This window comes from Pieris brassicae, chromosome Z (genome assembly GCF_905147105.1).
Source record: "Pieris brassicae chromosome Z, ilPieBrab1.1, whole genome shotgun sequence".
Taxonomy (NCBI): Eukaryota; Metazoa; Arthropoda; class Insecta; order Lepidoptera; family Pieridae; genus Pieris; species Pieris brassicae.
This window is the reverse complement of record NC_059680.1, coordinates 470,303-493,383: the sequence shown is the minus strand read 5'-3', so window position 1 is coordinate 493,383 and position 23,081 is coordinate 470,303. Positions and strand designations below refer to the sequence as shown.

The window sequence follows — 23,081 nt, the reverse complement described above, 5'->3', positions numbered from 1 at the left end:
GAATAAAACTGGTTTTTAGGTTTTTCACTTTAAAAAAATCCAACATTTCTCCCCACAAAAGCCTTCTTCCGAGTTCAAGGAAGGATAAAGGATAAAAAATACTGGATCCACCCGAGGAGTTTGGCGTTTTCTAACATTTGCGATTTTATTAAACTCTTTGCTGTTATTGATTTTTGATACTTCTATATTGTCTCTGTGAAAGTTGAAAGTCTACAATCATGGATATATAAATCTTTGGGTGTGTGATGTATGATAAAAATGCGACACCCCAGGTTTCGGGACCTAAACGAATAATTCTCCTTCTAATATAGGTATGTAAAAAATATATATATATGTATATAATACAGTGTTCAGGTGTGCAATAAAAAGAATTTTTTTTTTCAATATAACGTTATTTATTGTTCTACACTATCCTCACAGTACTAAACCAATACGATAATGTCGAAAAATACATAAAAAAATACATAAGATACACAGTATCGCTACTGTGTACTCTGTTTACATATGAAGATGTCAATAGTGTCAGCATTCAGTAACAACGTCTTTGTTAAATCTGTCCAACAGATTCTGGCCCTAGGTATCATAACCTTCACATATCTCCTTAGTAAGAAACCGAGTGAAGAGCACTTGGGTTGCTCACTCACAAGATTTTAAGGTAGGCCAACTGTCCCGTCTTACTACTACTTACTAAATGATTGTACCCCACACCTAACAAATGTTGGGTACATTAAGGGATATTAGGGATGGATGTCATGCAGTCTGTAATAAAGGAATCGTGTAGACTTATTCTAAAATTCGCTCCAACATATTACAGTATTCATGCAGACCCCAAACAGATGTTACTCCCTAACCATGCACAGTAAAAACTTGAGATGGTCCTATAATATACTTTGGAAGCACAAATCCCATTCTTGTTCTCTCAGTTGGGCATCTCCTCGTAATCTCAGCTCTCTTATTGACGTTAATTGTTTCTCTATCGCCCCGGACACGTTGAAGTTATACTGACTTGGTGATTTGTTGCGAATGAAGCGCTTGCCCCGGGAACAAAGTCGTAAAAGCGAAATCTATTTCTTCCAGGAAAACTAGGAACGTAGGTAAGGCTATTATTACTAGGATACTTAGTATATGTTCAAATATTTATATATCAAATTATGTATGTTATGTATTTAGTGTAAAAAGTTATGAATAACTAAATGTACAGTACAATAATTTATCTCATTAAACTGAAGAGTTTCAATATTTAAAAATAATTAAGGATGTCCAGTAACTGTATATTACGATTTACGATTACGATTAGATCGTAATAGTTTATTACCACGCCTTATTTGTTTTTAAACTGTCGCATTAACTGTAATGTTTATTTGGTTTTACAATCTAAACTAAAACTATCTTTATGGTTTTTGCGATCTATTTGAGGAGAGTAAAATTATACACGAGAATTACTAACATCCGTATAAAGACATCAAAAATTCAGACAAAAATTCTGATATAAATGACATTTAATCATCACTCAAGGAAGTGAAAATGAGAAAATCTTAATACAGTCTTTATGACTTCCTTCCCCGGGGCAAGGGACCATGTTTCACCATGTCTTTTATAAACCTTTTCAATGCTAAAACTCCATATCTCTTCGAATCTATACTTGAAATACTGTTGCTCAGCTAGGTCTCTTTTTGGCTCTGTTTTGGTCAAAGGACTGGTCGACAGTGCGTTGCGGCTTCTAAGCGATTGTAGGTGTCGCCACAACCTTCTTCTTCTTCTCAGTCGTATTCTTCAATGCTGAAGTGAGTTACAGTGAGTAAAGCTTGCTGCTGGTGATCTCACCATATTGTTCAGTCAATAGCTTTTCTTAGCACAGCTGTTACGGAGAGAACCCTGAAAACCGTGGCCACATCATGCAGATGACCAGCTTGTCCAGTTTATCTGGTTCGCTATGATTTGACCAAAGTTAGAACTTCTATAACAAGTGGTTGAGAGCCTCGTATGTACACTGAGCTGAACGCTACAGCTAAAAATTAAAGGAATAATATTTTGTTCACAGACCTCTGTTCATTATGGAGCAAAATTCGTTGTCGACGCCCACTGTTTTTAATGGTTTGTTTCTTTTTTAATATTATATCAAATCGGTTGGAGGCTCACTTGATGTTAAGTGACACTGCCACCCATGGACACTCTCAATACCATAGGGCTGGCGAGTGCGTTGTCGGCCAGGAATCGGTACTCTTTGCTTGAAGGACCTTAAGTAGAATTGGTTCAGTGGAATATTGCGAATACATAAAGATTGAATTAATATTTAAATTTAAAATACAGCCTAAATGTTAAAATAATTCAGTGGCGCTTAGGGTTTTAATACGTCACCGGGAAAGACGTGGATCTTTACTACGTACTTCGCTCACTTCAGTAAGCTTCCGCCCTGCCCTTCAGACGATAGACATCGCGAAGGGCCAGACCAGCTCTTGCAGGAGACGCCCTTGCGCTAGTCGTGCCAAAATCCCAGAAGAACTCGCTAAAACAGCATTAGCTAAGCTGTCAAGGTCCTTAAGGCTAACAGCTGGATCCTAGTAAATAAAGATCACTAGCCTCATGCCGCTTTTATTGGAGTTAAGTATATTATGTCTTCTCAGGGTCAGCAAGTCTGCCTAAACTTATAAAACAAAACGATATAAAAAGCAAGGATTTTGGCAACGATATTGATGTTATGTACTTGGAGAGGCTGAAGGCTGTACACGAGAAGATAAAATCTTGCATAGTAAGTATTTTCTACTATCCAATAAAAGCGGAGCGTCGCGAAGCCCTCAGCGGACGCTACAGCGCATGTGTGATCACTGCAGTATATGTATGTCGCAGCCAACTAGTTTAATTAGCCGTTCAATTAATAGCCTAGCCGTTTAACTAGTGGCCTGAAGAATGGTCGGTCTGTTGATTAAACAACTAGATTAGGCAAATGACTTGGATCGATGACGTTTCGTTACTTGCCTTGCCTGTTGACTGTTAATTTCAATTTAGTTCCACTTTCTGCCTCTCAAACTCGAAACGAAACTCTTTAAACTGTCAATATGGTATTGGCAAACCACAATGGCGTTTTCTAAAGTTTCATGAAAAGCAAACGAGTACAATGCAAGAGTGTAGTGATAATACTGTGATTTAGACTTAATCAATTTAATTTATTTCTAAATGTTTCATCTTTTTTATATTTCTGCCAAATAATGACTCTATCGTATGAATGGCCTAAGCATTAACCAGCCAGTTTATTACATGTTGTAACAAACGCTGAATATCTTTCAGGCCGTTAGTTAAACGGCGCCGTTTAGTTAAAAGGCTAGGATGTTAATTGAACGGCTAATTAAGCTAGTTGGCAGTTGACATATACACAGTAATCCCCTGTAAAGCCGGCGTATTCTCTTCGTCGTTTTTTGATTGTACTATACAGTACACGTGTGTACTGTATAGTACGTACCAAAACGTGTTTTTTAAACGTAATCACATTTCTTTTTCAATTAAAAGGATATCACTGCCATTATGCATATTAACATAAAAGTGTAAGGAAACCGTTCATAATTAAGAAACTCGTTTTACCATACAAATAAATTGAAGTTAAATCAGTCAATAAATTTAACACCCTTAAAAATTTATTAATACTAGGCATCGGTGAAAAACGGTAACGCCACTCATTGGCGTTTGGTAAAATCAAAGTTCTACCTACAACCGCGACGACCGTGAAGTTAAGGAGTCGAAATCATAACTCAAGTTGACATGGACATCAAACAATTTTGTGCATTGTTCAAATTTATTTAAACCTATCATAACAAATGAGTCGATCTACATTATGTAGTATGTACGACGATTACTTATATATGGAAATTATTATTTTATGAAGTTAGTACGAGTAATTGTTTAATTAAAAGCGGAAACAACAACAATTAAAGGTTCATAACCAGTAATTATGAACTATTGACACGAAATAACCGCTATTTTCTTAGGTGTCAACTTACGCAGACTATGGTACAATAAAATTTTCTTTACGTGCCTATTTAGTAATTTTATAAAAAGCAATTATTGTAACGAATGAACTTAAGTAAATTCTTTTACTATTAAAATGCAACATCACTTTTGGTTTAGCACCATCTCGTAATTACTGTTACAGTCCTGCAGCCAACACGAGTGTCCCTTTATAAAGGAAAGAATTAACAAGCATTTTACTAAGCATCATACGCCCGCCAATGAAGGATTTCAATTACAAGTAAGTTATAATAATGCTATATAACTTTTGTGTCTTAGATAAGGCTATATTCTGTTCACAAATTTTCTTAGTTAATTCATCATTACATTACACAAACTAAGCCCCTCACAATGTTTTCCTTCCTGCGAGCGAATGTTAAATACACAAGAGTATAATCTTCACATATTAAACACACTATAATTATTTCAGTCACCCCTATATGCAATCCGCTAAATAAAACAAAACCGCGTTTTAAATGCAACTACCGCCTTATAGTGATCGTTATGAAAACTGTTAAATTCATCAAAAATATTGAAGTATTTCTTGTGTTTTAGGATGGACCTGCAAAGGTATACAGGAATCCGGCAAGAAATGACATCGCCTCCAAAAATGAATATAGAAAATTACTTCGGAGTACTGTCATTGAATGGTCGAAAATAATACCTGTTTACCCGAATCAAATATTCGAATTTAAAAAACAAAATTTACTAAATCTACTAGTAGAAAACATAAATGATTTGCTTAAAAATATAAATGATGAAGACTACCAATTTAAACTCGAAAATATAATTAATAGTTTTCTTAACTCATTGCCAGGGTTTGGAAAGGATAAATTACTCAATGACAGACTTAAAGAAAATCTTTTAGATCGCATTTACAATCTCAACAATGATCATACTAATGAGAAAAAGGACAAGGCTGTTGAAACCACTGATGGATTAGCTGAAAACAAAAATAGTGAACGAGAACATGAAGACAATTCTGTAAAAGAAATTAAAATTGAAAAGCCCGAGGTTAAAGAAGTTGCAACTTGTACTTTAATAAATGATTTACTAAATAAACAAAATAATGCAACGAATACAGTAATTGAATACTATAATGAGGTGATTGGTCCTGAAATATTTTTAAATAATAAAACTAAAAACGTAATGAATGTACAAGTATCAACAAGCTTTAATGCGCATGAAAATATGTCTTACGAAAAGAAGACATTGTTCAGTCAAAAGGTCAAGGAATGGATGAGATTTTTAATGGATAACGAGAACTACAATTTCATTAATAATAATGTAGATAAAACATTTGTTGTTAACATTCTGTGGGATGATTTGAATGAATATTTAGTTGGTAAAACTAGGAAAGATAAAATGGTTTTAAAAAAGAAGATATCAATGGTACTGGGTCAAATGCCCTTAAGTACAGCTATATTGGAGCCACGCTATAAATATGAAATAGAAAATGATCTGTGCAATAGACTACTTTGTATGGATTCAGACTTTACACAAACCTTTTCATATGTTGATAAAAGGAAAATTCAAAATATTGTTGATGAATCTCTCAAAGCTTTAGATTTAAATGTAGATAATAACACTTTTAATGAAATAATAACTATTGTATTGGAAAATCTTTACGAAAAAACAAATAACAAACTGATTAAAGAAGAACTATTCTCAACTATAAATACTCTAACGAAATTAACGTTAGGAGACTGTTTTGACTTAGTCAACACTATAGTGGAGAGTGTAAAGTCTATGCAGGACAACTTAGATTACAATGAGCATGGAACAATGACTGCTAACAGTTTTGGGTCAACTGCTTTCTCAGGAACTCTAACTATCTTTGCGTCTGAACAAGAGATGAGTAATCCTACAAATCACGGCAAATCTATTGTTAATTTTAATGAAGTTCCGAAACTTAGCTCCTATGAAATAACTTACGTCAATAAAATAGTTGAGACTATTAATCTGTGGCTGGATACCTTACCGAAGGAATTTAAATCTGATGAGAAGAGAGAAGAAAATATTAAATATTTGGCTAGAGAAATTTATGACGAAATTAGACTTGATGATGTAGGTGATGAAAGTGAGAGAGATAAGTTCAAGGCGTTTATTATTCGTAAATGGTTAAACAGATTTGATTTCTTTGAAAGACCACATGAAGCAAAATCGTACATTGAAGATTTAGTTCTTGATATAAATGATATACCTAAAGTATATTTAAATGAACCGAAAAAGGGAAAGATAGTTGTATGTTGTGGCTCAAAAATCGAACCGGAATGTGCAATGAAAAATCTTATTTTAAAGTACATTGAATACAATGATGAAGAAGACAGCTCTGATACCAGGGGTATTTTCGCAACGTTACTAAAGTCGGAACTCCCAAATTTATGTATTCCCTCAAGAAAAGAAGTCTATGATAGTTTAGAAAGGAATTTGCAAATCTCAACATTTAAGAAATTGGATAAAGAATTGTTCTATATTATGCTTATAACAGACTGCATGCAAGATGTTCCCTTAAGCGACTCTTTTACAAATAAAAGGCGCAATGAACTTGTGACCGAGCTTGCTGAGCATATTTATCTGGTAGAAGAAAGTCTATTAGAAGATACCATAGAAAATTTAGTTAACAATTTTGTAAGTGAACTGCCGATTTCTATTTTGCCAGATTACAAAGAGAATTTCGACGTAATTGTCGAGGATATACTATATAAAATTAAGAATACTACACAGGCACGTTCCTGTTGTAACTTTGCAGCATCAGACCAAGTACATACAGCCATTAATGCTACAAATTTGGGTGATTATATCGAATCGTTTATACGTGACAATTATGTAACATTAACAGAAAATGAAACCGTTTTAGAAGTGTGTTCATTCCGATTATTAAAAGAAGTAAATGATTTGATAGTTGAAGATCCAGCTGCATTTAATACTACAGAAGTTTATAAAAGACTAGGAGATGATTCTTTAATTCCTGATCAAGAACGCCGCTTCAGTGCTGAATTGAAATATGCTAGAGAAGTGTCTGACTGGTTACATAATCTGCCGTTATTACCTGTTATAAATGAGGAAGATTCCGCGATTAGAAACAGAAAAATAATTGAATTAATACATAAATTGCAAGAGTACAGTAATTTAATGAAACAAGAGCCTAATGATGCAATGGCAAAAACAAATTTCTCAAACTATTTGGAGAGATGGTTGATAAATTTTTCTTTAGACTCTCGAAAGGATATTAAAATGCCCTTGGTGATTCAACAGTTACTGCATAGAGTTGAAAGAATAAATAAAAATGAGAGAGAGATGCTAAAACAAGCAAATATAGTTTGTAAGGCACCCGTACCATGCTGTAGTCACGGTAAAAGTAAGGAAAAGAAACCAGATCCGGCAAGAGTTATCGTTGAGTCGATTGAAAAGTGGTGCAGAGATTTACCAATTGACGGTGAAACGGAAGATGTTAATATCATCAAAGATACTGTAGCCACAAAGCTTTATCAGAAATTAGGCGATATAAATAATAGTTCTATGCATAATGACGAATCGTATAGAGATGCTTTAGGACATGAAATAGATAGCTTGATAGATACTCTACCGACAAACGAGAATCTATTAAACAAAAAGAGCTTCTTGAAAAACAAATTGTTACAAATAATTATGGATAACAAGAAACTATTGAACCAAAAGCTATCAGGCAGTCAATACAAACAACGGCTCGAAAATAAAATAGCGATGTCCCTCTCCAATCCAGTAATAAGGACACAATCCGAAGATCCTGAATTTGAGATATATAAAGATCTTCTAGCAACAATGTTTATTCTTGACAACTTTGATTACAGTAATAATAATAAATTAAAATATGAAAAACAAATTCGTGAACAAATTGATAAATACCACCAGAGTGCCTTAAGGCGAAACCCAATGTCTATGGCCAAAGAACAAATGTTTGTTGAATTATATAGCGCCTTATTTCAAGTTCCAGTCCCCAGTGATGACTCCGTATCTGAAGAAGTAGAAGAAATAAAGACTCGATGTGAAATAGAAATATGGTTCAATAAAATGCCGTTAACAGAAACCAAGAACGCATCAGATGCACTGCAAAGACATAAGATAATTTCTATGTTAGCAAAAAGATTGCATCAAATAGAGAATAGTGAAGCAAGCCCAGACGAGAAAATCCAGAAGGAAATATTGAAGTGGCTGCGAAAGTTACCGTTACTCCCTGGAAAGGAGGCTTACATCGACCAATATGCCAGCGAATTAAGAGGAAAATTAAAATCGACATTTGCCATGAGAAAGTGTGTCTCTCAAGTAAACATTACGAAGCTTATAGAGAAAGTTAACTCTCGAACACTTATTCCTCATCGTGAAGGTCAAACTCAAACTCCATTGCCTAATTGTTGTCAGGTACGCCCTCCAGATACAAAGAATGCAACCGATAAAATTATTGACTTTGTTGAAGATTGGTGCAGAGGTTTATCCATTCCCGCCAGAACTCAGACAGAAATAGATAATGTCAAAGCATTTAAAGATAATATGGTTATTAAAATTATTATGAAAATTAGTCAACTTAACATGAATCCGGAATTATTTAATGACGATAATAATTATAAGAACGCACTTGATGAAGAACTAGACAGTCTATTAGCAACACTCCCATCGTGCTGTGATATTGTTGAAAACAAAGAGAGTAAAAAGAAAGAATTGATAGACGCAATTAATGAAATAAAATCTTTGATTGTTGAAGAAAATTCACGCTATAAATATAAACATGATCTCAAAAATGTAGTAAATAATGTTTTGGAGACTTCAAATAGTCCAGACTCAAAATCGGAAATAGTGAATGATATTGTTGATAATTTTATATTTTTTCACTATTGTAAGGATGACATAGATGGAAAACAAACGTACAAGATAATGATCACTGAGGATGTCAAGAAATGTATTGCTGGAACCAATGAGTCTGTGTTCAAGAGTAATAAACTTGTTTGTGAATTATCAAAAGTTCCCGATCCAGGAGATAAAATTATCGCAGATGAAGTTGAAGAAATACGAATGAAGTCCGAAGTAAAGAAGTTTTTAAATGAACTACCCATTAGGGAAGAAAAGGAACCATTAAGGTCTCAAATTAAAGCACCATTAGCCAGGCGATTAAGTGACTTGGAAAAATCTGGCCACACAAATGAAACAGAACAAAAAATGAAGGAGGAAATCAAAAAATGCCTTAAGAAAATAGATGAAAGTGTTGATGCATTACAGATAGATCTTTTTATTGAGAAGCTTAGAAACAATGAAGCAGAACGTAAATCACATTCAAATGTTGTATTCACAACACCACCGGCGTACACACATGAGAATAAAACTAATGACAATCGATCTTTAATACCAATATCACACGCTGATGAAAACAGATACAAAACAATACCTCAGTCTAGTAATACCGTAGACAGGCACTCAGGCTTAGATCAAGATGAAGAAACACAAAGCTATCTGTCAGAATTTGAAGCGGGAATTCGGGTGGAGTCTACACCTAAAGAAAATGTGAACTATGAAGTATTTGGTAGAAGTACATACTCAAAACAACCAAAAGGAACGCAGAATGGAAATCAAGTGAAAAAAAATAATCGTAATCCTAAAAAAGAAGCACTCAAACCAATAGAAAAATACAATAGATACCAAATTTCTAGTGACAGAATACCTGATTGCAATTATGAACGGCAAATGATTGAAATAAAACCGTGTAAAAGAGTGCAGAAGTCCGAGTCGTGTCTTAAAAAGCTTGAGTTGATTTGCGAATGCAACAAACAAAATTTTGAATGTGGTTGTCAACAAAGAAAAATATAATATTATTTTTCAAGATTTATTTGAAAAAATATATATATATATTACTAAACATCCCTCGTGTTTTACTTCGAGCGTATCAATTTGTAATTTCACAATATTTTTTCTAATCCGGTAATGGGTATAATTCAATGTCAAAAAGGCATGCAAGTTAGCTTAATCTAATAAATTAAGTAACTAGAAAATACAGTTGTAGGCTTAAACAAATGTGACACAAGTTTAGGAACAACTAATACTATAAGGTTTTATATCAATCAAAGTCGACGGTAGGACCAATTTCAGCCGCCGGCTAAAAGAAGTATACGTGGACTATATTATTAATAAATAATAATAATTTATTTTCTCCCATATAACATTTACAACAATAATTAACATTACAGTTGAGAAGGTATTGGGTGATTGGTTACCAAACTAGGTAGTAACCTGTGATATGACCTTGACCTGGATTACCAGGCTTCCATTCAAAGCAAGGTCATATTAATTGGTTACAAAAGGTACATACATATATGGGTAGGCAAACAAATTTTACGTATTAAATAATGAAAGAAAAACAAAACAAAGCAATCTATTAGTTAGAAATAAAGTTGTATGGGTGTATGTGAGAGTGTGGGTGTGGGGTGTGTGTGTGAAAAAGTGGGAGAGGGTATGTACGCGAGTGTGTGGGGATGTCAGGCACACGCCTGACATTAATATATATATATTTATGTTATAGCAGGCAAACAGGCAAGAGGCTCACCTGATGTTAAGCGATACCGCTATATATATAATGATAAGTAATACCGCCTATGGACACTCACATTGCCAGAAGGCTCGCAAGTGCGTTGCCAGCCTTTCAAGAATTAAAAAGAGAAGAGAAGAAAATGCTCAGTCGTGGAACGACGGACGTCGAGGTGATACGGATGGTATTTTGTATTTTGCCTACTTCCGATAATGAAACTGAGCTGCGGGTATAAGACCGAACAACTCTTCTGAATACTCATAGTAAATGCGGTAGAAGATGCAGAGAGACCCAACATCTCTATGCAACGCCAAGGGATCAAGCCACACGGAAAGTGATTGGTCGTCGATGATTCGAATCGCTCTTCGTTGAATACGGTCAGTATTTGCGATTGCGTGAGCACTGTGCAAGATATATACGTTTCTATACATGCGTATAGAAACAATTGGCAACATGAGTGAACATCAGGAGAAGGTGTTGGAAGGTCGTGGTGCTGTCCACATAAAATTGCCTATGATGCACTGTATTTGAAATTGGATTATCTTCTTTTATTTTCCAGTCATTTTCAATGTCATTTTAATTATAATATTATATTTTCTCATACAAGTAAACACAATGTTTTCAAGTATGATTTGCGTTTTACATACTGAATACTGTTCTCACCTCTGGGCGAGGGCTCCCCACTACCAGCTCCTTCCACTTGACCGTATCCAACGAAGAGTGGTTCGAATCGTCGATGACCAATCCCTCTCCGAGCGGCTCGATCCTTTGGCGTTGCGTAGAGATGTGGGGTCACTCTGCATCTTCTACCGCATTTACCATGGAGAGTGTTCAGAGGAGTTGTTCGGATTAATACCTGCAGCTAAGTTTCAGCAACGGACGTCGAGGGAAAATACAAAATTCCACCCGTATCACCTCGACGTCCGACGTTCCACGACTGAGCGTTTTTCAAGGCAATTTTTGCCGCGCACCACCGCTATGTGGAACCAGCTGCCTACTGAAGTATTTCCAAACCAATTCGACTTAGGGTCCTTCAAGAAAAGAGCGTACGAATTCTTAAAAGGCCGGCAACGCACTCGCGAACCCTCTAGCATTGAGAGTGTCCATGGGCGGCGGTATCACTTAACATCAGGTGAGCCTCCTGCCCGTTTGCCCCCTATTTTATAAAAAAAGGGCGCGAGGACAGACCAAGTTAACCTCACCCTCACAAAAAGTTTTTGTATGAACCTCTTTGTATGATTCTGATATTAAATTACGCGCCCATCTCGTCTATTCGTTTTTTTATCCTAAATTAAGTATAATATAGAGGGTAACATTTTCGTTTGAAGAGATATATAATATTTATACCAAAATACATATTTTTGTTTAAATATTGGTAAATTGATCAGCAAACATACATAAAACAATACATCAAACAGAAACATTATTACGTTTTCACATTTGAGCGTCGTTGTCGTATTTTAAATAACCCGCCTAATTTTCTCAATTGTTTTTTAGAAAAGCTTTTGAAATAAAAAAATTTAATAGGGTTTTATTGATAATTTTTAACAATAATTAACTAAGTTTTATCCATTATAGTTTAATCTTTAATGTAAAATAACAATTATGTAGGCAAAGATTCGTTATTAACTGTAAAACTGCCGCTTTGTATATGGCACAAAACTTAATTAAATAATGTTTAATTTGAAGAGATTATTGAATTCATTTCATAATTTATCTTTTATTTCATGTATTCATGTATTCATGTATGTATGTATCTTTTATTTCACTTTAAGCTAAATTGTATAAATATAATATGTGTATATAAATTACATTTAAAACCAACTCATAAATTGACAGTTGACACTTTACATAATCTGCGACAGTGAAGGTTGTATTAATAGTGTAATCTGTGGCTATCTTTTATGGATGACGCCATGACAGGTCACGTGATGTAAATTTTTGTTGGGCATGCGCGCTTACCTACCGATAATTTTTTCTGGTCCCAAACGGTGAGATAATTCTCCTAACGAAAACGTTTGTGTTTGTCAGTGTTATCAAATTAAGTGTATCTTAAAAAAAACATTTATGGAAAGTTAAAAGTGATTGTGCTATCGTAGTATAAAGTAAAAAGTGTTGGAAAGGTCAACTAAAAAGGCCGTGCCTGCAGCATTCCTCATCTTTACATTACAAAATATTTGCTTATGACCTTCATTTTATCAGGTACGAATTATGAGATAACCGAATTCCCGCTTTCATAATTACATTTTAAGATAAGGAGAAAACCGAAATAAACTATTGACAGCGCCCTGCTTTGTTGAAACGTCAGTTGCAATTTCGCATAAAATTTCTTTTAAAACGGTCTACAACGAAAAGTATTGCGTTTTTCTCATCGCCTACTATCAATTCATCGACATAAATCGAGTTTTAGATTTGTAGTTCCATTTAAGGTGTGTACCAAGTAGGTACAATAATTATAATACACACAGTACTACGTAGACATGAGACATCCTTGATTGGTGACATCATGTAGTATAAATAATGCATTGCTTAGGGTAAGTTGCAAGTTACATATAGGAGTAGAAAGTTTATTCGCTCGATTTCGATTGCGTAAATGTGAACAATATTAAAAAAACGGCTAAACTAAAATTAAAAAAAACTTTATTAGGACCATCAAATGTGTGTTATTTCTGATGTAACGATCGGTTTTTATTAGCATTACCCTTAGGAAACGTAGATTTTATGTTATGGCTCTTAAAGAATATTGTACTTCTCAGCCTTTACAATTTGTTGGTAATTTAGTAATTTAGGTCAATTTGAAGATGTCCTTATCTTTTATAGAACTTAACACATCCTACCTTCCTAAAGTAGTCTTGTCATAAAATGAGTGCAAATCTAGTACATACATTGCCTGACATTCTAACAATAGATCATTTAATAATTAAGGTATCCAGCTTTGTTGTATCATGTGTATGAATGGTTAGTTCAGCTGCTCAAATACTTAAATTTAATGATTGGCAAAAATGTTGTATTGGTAGGTAGTGTCCTTGACTTAAGCCTCCTTTTGGTCATGTTGGCGTGGTCACTGATAGGTCACTTGATACATTTAAGGCATATAAAAAGAGAAATGAATAATCTAGTCTACACAATAATTATAGCTAATAAATAATTTAAATAAAAAGTAGTTTACAAACTTTTTATTTAAAAAAAACATTAAGCATTTTTGAAGAGTCTAACAGAAAGTTGACCAGTATCTTTAGATAGCATAGGTATCTGACAAACACCAGCATCCTTTAGCCTATAACTTAAAAGAAGTTGTTAAGTTTTTTCATATTAAAAGTTCAAATATAAAATTAGCAGGGACATAATAATGAGATTTGTTATAATTATGTAAATTTACAACAGTATTGTTATAAATAAAATAAAATATGTTTATTATAGAATATAACATACAGGTATCACTTATTCCACATCATTAAATTTGAATTGGTAATGCTGAGAGAAAAAGCTGGTGTAAAAACTCTTGGTACCCTTTTAAATTAGCAAATCATATAAAATGACTAAATCAAACAACACTTATTATAAAACAATGTAAGTATAGTATAGTAAGACGTTTAAAGCTTTTTAAATTTATAGTAAGACTTTTTATACAGCTTTTCTTAAATTTATTAAACCGCAGAGATAAAAGACCCTCTGGGATTTTATTAAAGAAAAGTATACCTTTTCCCAAAAAAGAATTGCTAACTTTAGATAGTATAGTACGCGGAAATTGCAGCCTACGTTTGTTCCGCGTATTAACATTATTCCAATGTTCTCTTCTAGTAAACTTATTACTACTTTTGTATATATACATAATATTTTCATAAATATATTGCGAGGGAAATGTAACTATATTCATTTCCTTGATTTATCTTGATTGCACAAATAGCTCTCTTCTGCAGGATGAAAATAGTTTCGACTACACTGTGAAAGTAACTAAAATAAACAAATCTAACGAGTATCAACATCAGTTAGTGAGCGAATCTTTTTAGCGTAAGTTTCAGAACTACGTATTTTCGCTGTATTTTTGATGCCTAGTGACTTAGTTTCCCGATTAAGGTTGCGTGTAAGCCACAATCAATTGCTTTGGATAAGTTGCAAAAAAACACCTTAAGCGTCATGGGACTTCTACCAATCCTTTACTATATGTTATATATTGAGTAATCAACACCGGCATCGGCTGTCGAGAGACCCTTGGTAAAACCGAACTGACTATTATGTAATAATTTGTTTACATAAAAATTACTTGCTCATTGTTTTAGTGTAGTTTTTCCAATTATTATTATTAATTAATTCCAATTATATTATTATTAGTAGGTAGTTCAGAAACTGGTAAAGTTACTAGTTAGACATATACTGTTGACTAACAAGAGCCAAGTACAAGTGGTATGTACAAAATAGTAACATTTTATATTATAAAAAATTTACTGACCAGTGTAACACCTCATACTTTCTTTTTGTCTTCAAAGAGAGAGAGTCAAGACTTGCGAAATACCTGTGAATCTGAAGTTTAGTCTTGTAACAAAGACATAAAGACTGATTCAGGACAGTCTTGTATGTTTTCATTTGTTTAGTAACTTTTAAACTTATTGAATTATTTTGCATTACAAAAATATGTATTCTGCTCTGCAAATGTTGACAAACATTGATCATCACATGAAACTGGTATTTAATTTTGAAATGTTTCAAGCTACATGTAAACTTGCTAAAGTTTTTCATTCATTCATTGGCTCCATATAGATATACCTGTGTAAATTTTGTTATAAAAAATTCTCTAATTCAATCTATCCACCAATAAAATATTTATGATTCACTTGTTAAGTAAAAAAAATATGTACTTTAATAAACCTTAAAAATTATTCATGCTACTGAATTATTTGCTTTTATAGTGACTGACCTTTTAAACTCAAATAATTGTATCACAAACAATACTCATAATAATGGTCATAATTAAGATAGTTAACATATTTAATCAACTGATGGATTAATCATATTATTAAATATGTTGCAAATTAAGTGTCCATGGGCGGCGGTATCACTTAACATCAGGTGAGCCTCCTGCCCGTTTGCCCCCTATTTTATAAAAAAAAAAAAAAGTTAAAACTACTAGTAGTGAGTTTTAAATCACTCAATTCCTGAAGTGGAGAAATTATTAATTTATATAATTAATCTTTAAATTAGCATTTTCTCCTATATTTGTGAATTCAGTAATGCCAATAACCATAGTATTTGTTACTGGGGAAAATTGAATGTGCAAGTCATTAGAGATACTGATTATGTATAGAACATTTTTTTAATGAAACGCACAGAAATGGGATCTCCATGCCCCATCAATAAAGTTTATTTTTGTAAGCATCATGCTATAGTTGCATCGTCATTTAGACTTATAAGGTAAAAACTACAAAGTTGTTAGCAACCTTACTAGGTATTTGTGTCAAAATAAGTTTTTGTTACAGACTATAAATGTCACCAGGGTTGAAATTGTCTATACCAACATAAGTTAGTCAATAAATTAACTGCTATAAATTCTTTTCACACAACTTTCTCAAAACTATAATTGTGGGAATCAGAGATAACCTACATTTTCCAACTTTCAGTAGATAAATACATAGTTTTATAAATGCAAACATTGTTATAGATCTCTTTCTACTAGCCTATCCCTAAATTTTATCCCTGGATTGGGAATATCTGACGGAAATTATGGGATAAAGAGTTAATTTCTTTATTTTGGTCGTATAGAACTACTAAAACACGTAATTAGACCAATTATAATAAACTGGAATCTTTGAGGTTATCCTAGAGATATACTTACATATTTTTTCATTGCCATTAATAAACTCTAATGAAATATAAACTATATGTGAGTATGCATATGTATACTTATTATTTTGCAATGTATACAGATACCGGCAAACTTCTTGAGCATTAAACAAGGGAGTGGGGGAAAGTTGGTGCAGCGCGGGACACAAACGTCAACTGATTTACCAATCACGCGATCGACACGTCACTTTCCCGCCGCCCCCCTCCTAAAACCGCTTCTGCGCAGGCAAGGTCATTTGTTCAAGATGTTTGCCGGTACCTATACCTATAATTTTTATAAGTGTCCTTTGTTCATAAAGTTAACCTTTACTAATATTATAATTAGTATTACAATACAGTGAGGAAATGCTGCCAGCATTTCAAGCACACTGACACAGGGCCCAAACGTTTTCAATTAATTTAAGTTACCTTCTTTAATCATTAAAAAAAAATTGCATAATAATTATTTAATGTTCAATTAAATTTCATCTAAGGAACAGACTGGTATTCATTTTATTCTGAAAGAAGTACTTTTATATGTATGACTCAGATTAGCATAAATAAAGGCCAATGCAAGGTCCATTGAATACTGTAGGTGCCAGATGCTGTATCGCCAATTTTATGACTTAAAACATCAGTGAAATAAACAATTTACAAACATTTGCTTTAATTATTGCTAGTCCATAATAAACTATATCTAACAAAGATAGAAATTATAAGTTTGACCTTATAATATATACTATATTATTACTTTTATGTACAACTTATTTGTTTTGTGTAAAAAATAATAAATATAATTTATGAGTTATCAAATATCCATATATACAGTTTGAGCACTATTAATTTCAATTTTAATTTCAAGTATGGCTACATCTCAATTGGTCACATAATAATATGCATTATTTATGTTATTAATAATAATACAGCTTTCTATAATATTGTTGCTGACCTAGGGCTCTCCTTTCTTGTCCGATATATATATGGGTAAAAGTTTAGAAATCCGTCGCCCGATTTGGGCGTCGCGTGGAGAGGGTAGGGAGGAGGAGGGGTATAGGTAGTTAAATAATAGGGATGTGATAAAATAATCGTTTTGTTCAAAAGTGAAAATTTTTTGTACGCGATTTTAATATTAAAAATAATTGAAAATCAATCATAGTTGATTTTTCATCTGCCACCAATGGTATCGCATCGAATAGATCCGATGCTTTGAAGAGGTATTGAGGTTACAATTATTTAAAAAACCCAACCACTTCCACGCGCCGGAATCAGTTATTAAAAAAGATATTAATAAACTAACGGGTTCGGTTAGGTTACTAACCGAACAATAATAATAATAGGTTTTTTGGACAGCTCCGGCGCTATGCGACATGCAGCCTCTCTACCCTTGCGTACCAAAGCACAGGCATTTTGTTCAAGTCTTCGCAGCTTCGGCTTTTTGGTCGCCTAAGGCAACCAGCCTTAGCCGCTATGGCTTGCATAATGCCTGTGCTTGTTACAGCGGGTGGGGGCTGCTCTTCCACCGCCCCTACGGTTTTAAAATAACACTTTAGGGCTAAAACAGACTAGTGTTAGCGGTGGATGATCTAGTTCTTAGGGTAGGAAATTAAACACTTCAATGATGGCTTAATTCACTATAATTTACTTCACTGATTTTACGTGAACTGTATAACGTCAAACTTGTACAAAGGAAATAGCTCGTGTGCATGTGTCACAACCTCTCTTATAATCACAACTTCCCTCCTCCGACTCGACCATCCCACTTCGGGGAGATGGTCGAGTCAATTCGTAAACCGAGTCAAATGAATAACTATTGCACATGCGCAATTGTAGCAAGGTTCTTAAGAATATGTTTCATAAAAATGTTTAAAATTTAATTTAATAAATATTAGAAGCTAACACTAGTAACGCATCAGATGAGGTTGACTGAATCCATGCTGTCATAAAGATCTGCGGTTGCATATATCATAAAGATTTTCGGACTTAACCAAGATCTAGTTTACATGTAGATAAATAAGAATGTAACAGTTGACATGTAGTAAATATAAATGTATAGTGCTATAAAACAATTACCTCAATTGTAAAATATAGATTGTTTTCCATAAAATCCAAATAAAATAAACTTTCTGACAAAATCTACATTCGAAATGGCGGTTTGCGTTTATATATTTAATAGGGATTTCAACTAAAATCTATCAACACGAAATTAGGTTAACTTAAATGTTGATTAGTCTATAACTTTAATATAAAAAAAATGAGTAAAATAATATATATATAAAAAGCAATTATTTTTTATTCCTCGATTTTTCATGCTAAAATACAAACATTAAAATTAAAAAAAAAAACTATTTTTAATGCAGAATGTCATCTACATATACAAGACAAATTTCAATACATTACACAATTTTTTTAAAAATACTTAGACGCAAATCCGGCAGTTATTGTTTAACTAAATCTTATTGTGTACCTTTGTAAAAAGTTGTATGTATTGTTAGCAATTAATATTTGTATTTTATGTAGATTTTTTTATTATTATAAACACAATGTACATTACTAACCTACTCTAAATTTTCGCACTAAGTGAATGTTATTCTTTGAGAAATAAAATACCTTTGAACCTAATGTGTCAGGCACAGAAGGCCAATGAGGTCTTTTAGTCACAGATACAGAAATCTGAGGCCAAGGCCTAGAGCTTGTAGCACTACTGGAATATTTTATAACATTGCATATAGAAATGTCGGAATTGTTATTGCTATTACAAAATTTGGACAACACTATCTCGCCAGTGTTTTGTTACACTCTTAACTAATTTAGTCTTCTGTCTCTTTCTGCACACAATTCGAAGGAGACAAAAGAGTTGTCAATTGGATTTATTAATAACCCTTTCATTCTAGAAAAATCCACAGTGCAAATTATGCCTTGATGAATCTGTGATCGTCTTAGTAACACTAGTGTAGTGAAGTGTGACACTATTGTGAGTGAAATGGTGGTATGGATTGAGACTGGTGATATTAGTGTTTTCGGAATACAGTAAAGGGAAACTAAAGGTGAGATTTTGTTTATTGATTCTAGCATTTATGACGTGCTATATATATTGTTCATTATCTTAATATATAAAACAAAGTCAAACTTATAACTCGGCCACGGCTGGCCTGTTTTACTTTCTTTTTTGGCAACGCACCCAGTAAAAATGGGTGACCATGGGCTGCTAGACTGCCTTTTTTGGGCGTCCCGTAGGCACGTTTGCGTTTATTCTATCGAAAACATATGTTCATGGGCTTCGTAACTGTCAAATATTGTATGGTCCGGCGATACGGAAAACTCTTTCAAAGAACGTATTTAAACAAAATGTTTCGACAAGATATATCCATAATATTCAGATAATTGCGTATTTAAATATTATTATAGAATACTGTCAGTCTTGACAAATGACATATGTATTGGTTGTCAAATATTTACGTGTGCGTTCAGAAATTATCTGTAAACAATGGTTAATATATCAAGCTACTTTTGTTCTTTTTGTGATAATATCTCAATATCGACATGATTAAATCTGGTTACCCCATTTCAAAATGCACATGAATTGAAAATAGTTCAAAAACGTTTCCTTATAACACTTAACAATTGTCCACACTTGCGTAGTCTATTGCAAACGTAGGAGGCTCGTTTAAACTATTTGAAGTTAGATACCCCAAAACCCCGACGTGACATCATTGATTGACCTTGTCTATTTATATAAAATATTTAACTTTAATATTTATGCTGACCTTTCAAATTTTTCCGTTCTTTGTATTCCTAGAGTTACTAGAACTAAAAGTCTTCTACGCCTATGGCTCGCTTGTCTGATACTCTTAATGCTCCAGTGAATAGGCTCGCTCTTACAATTTAATTGCTAACATTAATAAGATTATTCTAATAGAGATAAATGTTATGACAATCTTCCGACTTACTGTAATTTTGTAAATCACACTCTTAATAAGGTTTGAGGTTCTATATCGTTTTAGTTATTTTTTCTACTGTTTGTTTGTGTTTATTTTATTCTTGCTAAAGTTATGTAATATATATTGTAGTTAATAATTAGAAGCGCAAACCAGGTGTAGTGTTTGTGCCAAAATGAGCCTTTTGTTTAGAGATATTGCGGGGCTACTGCAGAGGAAGTTGCAGGATCTGGTCAGGTGCCTTGTTCAGTTCTAATGTCATACACGTGACTATAATTTCTATAGCATATTGTTACGAGCTAGGGGATCGGATAGAAAATGCCGTAGATCTCTTCAAGGGTTTATTTTTAAATAAATCAGTTAGGAATTTATAAACACAAATTACACGCAGAATTGCACTTATTACACACACAAAATACAGTCACTAATTATTGTAATTACGCACACTTCACACAGTACTTTATCACTTGCCATCACTTTGTCTCTTAGTATCGCATACGAAACTAAACTAACTTGTCGCGTTCCGGCTCCCTTATATATCCCTGGGAATAATCTTGAACAATATTCGAGAACTCTCTGGGCACGATTGCTACTGAGTAGCGATTGCACAATTCTGGAACGTCCGGGACTCTACTTCGCACATTGCTCCGTCCTTGTCGAACGGCGTTTTAGAGTGCTCAGTATCGGTTCGAGTTTAGTAAGTTTCCGATCATCCCGCTCTTTCGTTTATCATTCCGTCCTTGTCGCACACCTAGAAAATTCGGTATAGAATATTCCTTCATCAAAGGGGTATAACCAGGCCTGAAAACTGCACCACTCGACTACACATGTTCTGAATATGCCTGGAAAAGTGTTCCAGCCTCCTGAAAACTAGGGTAGTGGAAAAATCTAGAAACGTTGCAGTCAACCCGTCTTCGTAACAATATATTCAGAAGTGATTGTCCTCGTTTTAACATTAAGGAACAGTTAAATAAAATAATTTAAAAAATTCTCATACTAATTTATTTAATTAAAATGGGACAGGGCTTCAGAAACTTCTGACTGCATCAAGAGTCTGTGAGATTTTTAATGGAATGGAAATTTTTCCCGCGACTAATGCAAGGCCTTCCTGCGTGACACGGACCTTGGCTTGGGTCGTCGCAGGTTCAATCGCCTAATGGCCAGGACTTAAGCTCACTGGGCGAAGTGCGAAGGTCCACGCCTTCACCTGGCGGTTTTTTACCCTAATCTGATTTTGACTATTATTTGCCGCGCTTCTAATTTGCCGTTAGCTATCGTGATTGGATCATCCGGATCCGCTAGGACAAGTCGGGGCCTCCAACGGGTCGTTTTTGTCGGGAAGGGAAAGTGTGTGATATGAATCTCGTTGCCACAGTTATTCACTTACGGTTCCTATAACGATACCAGACGTTATGAGTAGTAACTATTTGATGGTTTGTTAACGGTTCAGAAAGAAGATTTCGCGCTAAGTTTGATTCCCGTGTGTATTGTATTGAATTTTGACATACTTCACTCTATGGTTTAAGGTCCATATTTTAGTTTGTTCTTTAGCTTTGTCGAATATGTCAAACATCACAGAAACTTTTTAAGATTGATGTATCTAGAGTAGCTTAGTACTCCTTGTATTAAGAATATCCATAGCGCTAAACCTGCATTATGATCACAACCTATATACACGTACATACTCACTCTTACAGCATCACACCACACAGCCGCATTAGGTATTACGTATATTATTTATTGAGTTTTCCTTTCGTAAATAAGCCTTTTTGTATATTATGTATTCCATCTTTGGCTGTGTTTAGTGTAAATGTTTTTTGATGTTTATATTGTATGTTAGGTGTATTACGAAATAAATAGGTACAAGCTTTTAGCGCTCTTAAAACTAGATTTAAGACTTTTTCTCTCTTTTCAGATGTCTCACTACCCCCAGCCAGCGTCCTTAGAGGACGCACTTCCTCTGCTGGGGAAGCCGGACCTGCGCATGCGTCAATTGCTGGGTGAGCGTTTGACGTTGCTCGTCAGACGAGAGGAGATCACCCACGACATAGCAGCACCATTGCTGGATTCTCTGGTCGCTTGGCTCAATGGGGGAAATTTTAAGGTATTTTTTTTATTGTACGAGCGGGTCGGTACGGGCAGTGGTCGCAGCCCATGGACATTAAGTGGATAGCAAAAAAAATCATCTGTGATCTCAGCGCTTCAAACAAAATCAGTTAGTTAAGCAAAATACAATTTATCTCGTGTTGTTGAATTTTGGGATATATTATTGTATCTCTCACACCTTCTATTACATAGTATGCTGTTAAATTTTTTATAAAGAATTTGTTATAACAAGTTATAAAAAAATACTAAATTGTAATTATTGTTTACGTTTGTTATGGAAGACCTAGGAACCGTGACACATGTATTTATATAGCTCGTACATTTATTCTGAATATACTCCGAGCATTTGTTTTGTGGGCCCCAAAGCTTAGGGCTATCGAAGTGCCTTCTAACACGACACGTTGCGTCGTACAATCAACTAAACAATAGGTTCTTCTCGCACTCTGATTCACTTGAGGTGTGTCTCACTCACCAATATGTACGTATATTAAAAATATCGTTTATTTAAACCTAAAGATAACAATCAAATATACAGTATTTTCAATTTTCTTAACCTACATAGTAATAATTTAAAATTAATAAATTTAAAATTAAAAAAAAATTCAAACGTTTGGTCCGTGTGGTGGTCCAGTGTACCTTTAACGCTTGCAGCTTTTCTTGTATTACTATAC

The 23,081-nt window shown here is 33.9% G+C and overlaps 2 protein-coding genes across 5 annotated transcripts in view; both read left to right on the top strand.

Annotated features, from left to right (window-relative positions):
* The first annotated feature begins 186 nt into the window (after positions 1–186).
* Positions 187–9,837, top strand: LOC123718743. The gene is made up of 5 exons (XM_045675511.1): positions 187–311; positions 2,042–2,094; positions 2,625–2,749; positions 4,145–4,240; positions 4,555–9,837. The coding sequence occupies exons 2-5, from the start codon at positions 2,055–2,057 to the stop codon at positions 9,835–9,837; spliced, it is 5,544 nt and encodes a 1,847-aa protein (XP_045531467.1). The 5' UTR covers positions 187–311; positions 2,042–2,054.
* A 2,651-nt stretch (positions 9,838–12,488) lies between these two features.
* Positions 12,489–23,081, top strand: part of LOC123718404 (CLIP-associating protein) — a 40,107-nt gene continuing 29,514 nt past the window's right edge. For 2 of the 4 annotated variants that reach the window (XM_045674834.1, XM_045674831.1), the window contains exons 1-3: positions 12,504–12,754; positions 19,261–19,413; positions 22,220–22,408. In XM_045674834.1, the coding sequence (XP_045530790.1) occupies positions 22,220–22,408 (189 nt within the window). In that variant the 5' untranslated portion in view covers positions 12,504–12,754; positions 19,261–19,413. Of the gene's footprint in view, positions 12,755–19,260; positions 19,414–22,219; positions 22,409–23,081 lie in introns of all 4 variants that reach the window. The other 2 variants (XM_045674833.1, XM_045674832.1) reach the window with 2 other exon arrangements.